This window comes from Cyprinus carpio, chromosome A1 (assembly GCF_018340385.1).
Source record: "Cyprinus carpio isolate SPL01 chromosome A1, ASM1834038v1, whole genome shotgun sequence".
Lineage (NCBI taxonomy): Eukaryota > Metazoa > Chordata > Actinopteri > Cypriniformes > Cyprinidae > Cyprinus > Cyprinus carpio.
The window spans coordinates 35086573-35091825 of record NC_056572.1 but is presented as its reverse complement, the minus strand read 5'-3'; the positions used below and the strand labels follow the sequence as shown (position 1 = coordinate 35091825).

At 37.6% G+C, this 5253-nt stretch overlaps 1 protein-coding gene across 2 annotated transcripts; it reads left to right on the top strand.

Moving 5' to 3' along the window:
- The first annotated feature begins 668 nt into the window (after nucleotides 1–668).
- Nucleotides 669–3834, top strand: LOC109064812 (CD209 antigen-like protein 2). Of its 2 annotated transcripts, none has more exons than XM_042764536.1 (3): nucleotides 669–1224; nucleotides 3190–3293; nucleotides 3592–3834. In XM_042764536.1, the coding sequence occupies exons 1-3, from the start codon at nucleotides 1147–1149 to the stop codon at nucleotides 3737–3739; spliced, it is 330 nt and encodes a 109-aa protein (XP_042620470.1). In that variant the 5' UTR covers nucleotides 669–1146; the 3' UTR covers nucleotides 3740–3834. The 2 variants fall into 2 exon arrangements, with proteins under 2 accessions (XP_042620470.1, XP_042620469.1); XM_042764535.1 differs by lacking the exon at nucleotides 669–1224 and adding an exon at nucleotides 2740–3122.
- Nucleotides 3835–5253: the final 1419 nt, after the last annotated feature.

Here is a 5253-nt window from a genome sequence, read left to right as displayed (position 1 = left end):
TCTAAAACCAGGAAGTAACCGTTGATATAGTACATTAAAGGGACTTCCCAATAAAAAATAAATAAATACGAATTTAAAACTTCTTTTAGTTTTCTGCATTTTTCGCTTCTGCTCAAGTTTACCTTTAAAACTTTGAGGTGCTGTTAGCATTGTTGATTCATGAAATGCTTGTGATGCTCCTCATTTGTTCGTTGCTGAATGAGTAAAAACTTTGCGGCTGATGTGATCGAACATTTGAACATTTGACCCATTTTAATTCAGGTTTTGGTTCAAGGGTGAGCCAAATAGCTATGGTTGAGATGAGGACTGTATTGAACTGAATCCTGAGAAACATCACCTGAACAACTGGAATGATCGTTCATGCTCAAACACAAGAAAAGGGATTTGTGAGAAATAGGGTTCATCTAGTCTTGTCATGCTTTTACTTGTATTATCTTATGGAATCATTCTTATTGTGATATGAGAATGTATAATATCTGATTGAGGTCCCTGTCAGTTTAATTAATCATATTAACTGCTTTCATAACTCCATTATCCACCTTTTTCTTGTCGTAAATATGGGTGCGGCCATTTGTAAATTCTGTGGGTCTGGCTTCCGGTCTCAATGGCAAATGGCAAAACTATTTTAACTGCATGCATAATTAATGCGTTATGATGATGTATTATAGGTCATGACAGAAAGTGTTTAAATTAGTCCGACATGACATGTTGTCAAATCTTATGATTTTTTGTTTTTGTTTGTCAATTTTTTTTTAATTCTAACATTATTTCAATTAGTTCACAAGAGGGCGCACGTCCGACCAAAACAGAAAACACCTCTCCTGCAGCGCACTAGGCAACTGCGGCCTGCCCAACAGCTGCTGCTGCGTTCTATTTATGACGTATTGACACTAATTTCAAATGATTTTCAGCGGTCGCTTTGTCGTGTCTAGTGCAGACAGACACGGTGTTAGGAAGCAAAGTCATGTCTCTGAGTGATGAACTGAAGAGAAAAGTTACTAAACGAGATTAGTATAAATCTGATTTTGTATAAGTACTTTTCACCCCATAGTTTTCATTATCATTTTATATGTAGAGTTTTAAAAAGTGTGTTTCTATTAGGAAATCAATGTATTCTAGATGACTACTTCATTTCCAAAATAGGCGATGAGCTGGTCTGACAGCAGACAGTACTGCAGGGATCGTGGAGCTGATCTGGTCATTATCAACACTGAAGAGAAGCAGGTGAGTTTGTGTGAGTGTCTGTTCATAAATGAGAGCAATCACACTTATTCCTGTTTTTATTCACACAGAGGTGAAGAAACGGCAAAGGGAAGTGAAGGTGCTGTTCAAGAGAGAAGCTTTAATTATTTTGCATGGCCTGAGCCTAAGGATTTAGACATTTTTATGTGATGGCCATACAAATAATAGGGTTGTCTGTGGTTTCAAAAGCTGTTGTGGGTGTATGAGCTGGATGAGTGTGAGATTTCCCGCCTGAAGTGGTGTCCCAGTCCGGCCCTGTTCACATCCTTCAATCCCTGTCATGATTTCCCACTGGAATGCCAACGATATCCACCAGAGGGCACTCCATCCATGACTTTTACTATCCACCCAGGACTCCATTTCCCATAATCCTTTGCCCGGACTCATCAGCACTCACCAGTTGTAGTCACCTGTCTCTCATCACCTCATCAGTCACACACATTAAGAACGGCACACACACACACTCTCACACCTGATATTGTTAAGCCTGTAGTGTTCTTTACTCTGTTTCTGACCCTGTACCTCTTCCTTGTTTTTTGGTTGTTTGTTGACTACTTATTCCTCACCTCCTCATGGGTCAGTTAGAGAATGGAAATGTCTTCAAGATGTCTTAATCTGATCTGTTTAACGTGTCACAGGCTGGAGGACAGAGAAGTGAGGAAACGAGGAAGCATCAGTTTGAGTAGTGAGAAGCACCTTGTGCATTTCCTGCTGTGTTTCCTGCATCATAAATACAAGTTTGTCCTGTTTAAGGTTGTTTGAGTCCATTTGAGTGTTTACAGACTCCTCTTGTTGGCTTTTGAAGCTGATAACATGAAGATGAATGTACAAAACACAAACTTAGCAAGGCTCTGCCAAGAGTTTTTAAGTGTGACTGAAAGACTTTATTCTTTGTCAAAGACCAGTGTGAAATGAAACCACTTCCTGTGTAGACTTAACACTTGAACATGCTAATAAACATTTCAAATACCACACCTCATCTGTGAAGACGTACTGATCAACACAGTGGATAATGGATTTAGAGGGTATTTATGAAAATGTTAAACGCAGAGGTATTGAGAGCACAACTGGATCTCAAACTCAGAGTCACGGTCAGAATGAAGGAAAAGATAAAAAGCGCAGTAAGAAGAAAATTATTTGAACGCAGAAATGGTTATGCAGATGGTGTTATTAATAGTGTCACCATGAGGAAATGAGAACCGTCGCATACAATTTCAAATATTTATATAAATGAAATGTCAGTGTTTCCATTTGTAAATGAAGTGTATTAGCATGGACTTCTCTTTCTATTTACTTTTTCAAAATGTTCTTGTTTTTCATATTTTATAATAGAAATTCTAGATGACTTATAAAAACATATTCATAAAACAAAAAGGCATGTCTATTACCAAAAGCAATAGTAGATTACCTACAGAGGTTGATTTGAAACTAAATTTCTAATAACATGAAGAGTATTAACTGATATTTGTGTGTTTTTGGTCGTGTTTGTGAGGAGGAAGTAGATGTTTGGTGTTGATCACAGTGGGTCTCGGGCTCATTTGTGTTCTTCTGCTGGTCTTCATCATACTGCTGCACATCACCATCACAGCAGAGAGAGACCTGATAAAGAGTTACAAGAACACAGCTGAAGAGTTCAATCAAACCATCAACAGCTTACAGGACAGTCACACTGATTTAACACAGAAGAACCTAAAACTGGAAACCAGAGTCAAAGATCTCAGTGCTGAGAAAAAACAGTTCAGAGAGATTTTGATTCTTTGAATATGAAGGGCCCAGTTTGTTTTTTCATGTCCACTGAGTTGAAGAGCTGGTCTGACAGCAGACAGTACTGCAGGGATCGTGGAGCTGATCTGCTCATTATCAACACTGAAGAGAAGCAGGTGAGTTTGTGTGAGTGTCTGTTAATGAATGAGAGAATCACACTTATTCCTGTTTTTCTTCACACAGAGGTTCATATCTTCATTAGTCAGTGAGAGAGTGTGGATTGGTTTGTCTGACAGAGAGCAGGAGGGAAACATGAAATGGGTGGATAATTCAACACTGAAACAAGGGTAAGAGCTAAAAATCAGTGTGTGTTCATTTGTTTTAGTCTTTTTGATTCTCATTATAAAATCACAACCTTCAGAAGAAAGCAGAAGAGAAAAGTCTTCCACAAACAACACAACCACAATTAAAAACATTTTACTGTAAATTCTACAAAGAAAACTCTTCTTCTCTCTTTTATTTTTCACTTCTGCTCCAGCTTCTGTACTACTTTAGTTTACTCTCGAAACGTGCTATTATACTGAGTATTGTTGATTCATAAATTTGTGCTCATGAAAAACTGAACCTCTGATACATGTTGTTCAGGTTTTGGCTCAAAGGTGAGCCAAACAACGCTTACAATGAGGACTGTATTGAACTGAATTATAATAGAGAGAAGCCGGGATGGTCACCGCTGAACAGCTGGAATGATGATCAATGCTCTGCGAAGAAAAAGGGGATTTGTGAGAAATAGAGTTCATCTCGTCTTGTGGTTTTGCTTTTATTATCTAATATAATCATTCTTATTGTCAATGCTGTTTCTGATTGAGGTCCCTGCCTTAAAAAAAACAATCAGCTAATCTGAAATTTGTCAGAAGGACAATGTAAAAATTTTATTATTTTCTTATTGCTATAATAATCTTCGGTTTCTCATGATGTGAAATCAGGTGATCTGGGATACAAAACCTCTGATGTGTTCATGTTTTGCTCCATCACAAGCACCTGTATATTGTATACTTATCATGAGTCTCATTTGTTGATCTGAAGTGTTGAGGAGACAATCATAGTAAACTACAGAAGTCTAAAGTGTCTAGATTACTCTTATTCTGATGTTGAGAGTCTGTAATTGCTTTCTCTCTGAATAAATTTGTCAGTTACCATAGTAAACTGCATTGTTGTTTTCATTTTATATTTAAAGGGGTCATATGATGCTGCTAAAAAGAACATTATTTTGTGTATTTGGTGTAATGAAATGTGTTTATGCTGTTTAAGGTTAAAAAAACACATTATTTTCCACATAATGTACATTATTGTTTCTCCTCTATGCCCCGCCTTCTTAAAACAAACACAATCTACAAAAAAAATAAGTCTTAAAAAAGAGGTGTACGAATATTGGCCAGCTATCCAGTGCGTTGTGATTGGCCAAATGTTTTAAATGCGTCTGACGGAAATGTTACGCCCCTCAACATATACTGTTATGGCGTGTCCCGGTCAGAACACAGGTGTCATGAAAAATTGAGTCCCCCCCCTTGAAATTTGATCTGCTTAGTGTTTTAATGCCTAATCAAAAGTTGTCGCGATAGCTTGTTGTATGGCTAACAGGAATGGCGGTAGCTTGTTTTTTCAAGCTAAAATAATTTTATAAATGCAACATACAGAATGTAATCTGTAAAGATAAAAAAAAATTAAAACGAGAAATGTTTGATTTCACAACCTATAGCTTTAGTTATATACTAGCGTATGAAACATGTAATTTAAAAGACATTAATGGTCATTATGACGAAGTTCAAACGACATAAATCAAAGCACTATTTTGCAGGAATTGTAATCAGTCACTAAAATAATACCCATTAAAAGTTAACTGAGCCAATGGGATCACTCTGGGTCCTAAGCGGACCCGATTTCGAGGGGGGACTCGATTTCTCATGACACCGGCAAGACAGGACAAAACAATAAAACCCATTACAACGAGGCAGTTGTCACACACAGTGGACACAAAAACACATAACAAAATCTCATACACCCTCTTTATGCATTAATGCGTTGCATATCGCACCATGTAAACAAAACCATGTCTGCATTTGTGATCGGAGAAATGACAAACAACAAGTGCTACTCTACTTTGCTCAAAATTCGCGTTTGAATCATCAGTGACAAATCCTTTACACATGTAAACCTACTTACATACCATGAGTCAGAAGCGCCAGACTGTCCTTGCAAAGCGTGAGGAATGGCCCGCGGCTTGAGTGAGTGGCAGCCAGTGGCTAT

Excerpts from the sequence above, each read along its gene's own strand:
- LOC109064812 (XM_042764535.1), top strand. The coding sequence starts at position 3,006 with ATGAAGGGCCCAGTTTGTTTTTTCATGTCCACTGAGTTGAAGAGCTGG. Across the intron at positions 3,123-3,189 it reads TCAACACTGAAGAGAAGCAG|AGGTTCATATCTTCATTAGT; the intron begins GTGAGTTTGTGT and ends TTCTTCACACAG. Across the intron at positions 3,294-3,591 it reads AATTCAACACTGAAACAAGG|GTTTTGGCTCAAAGGTGAGC; the intron begins GTAAGAGCTAAA and ends CATGTTGTTCAG.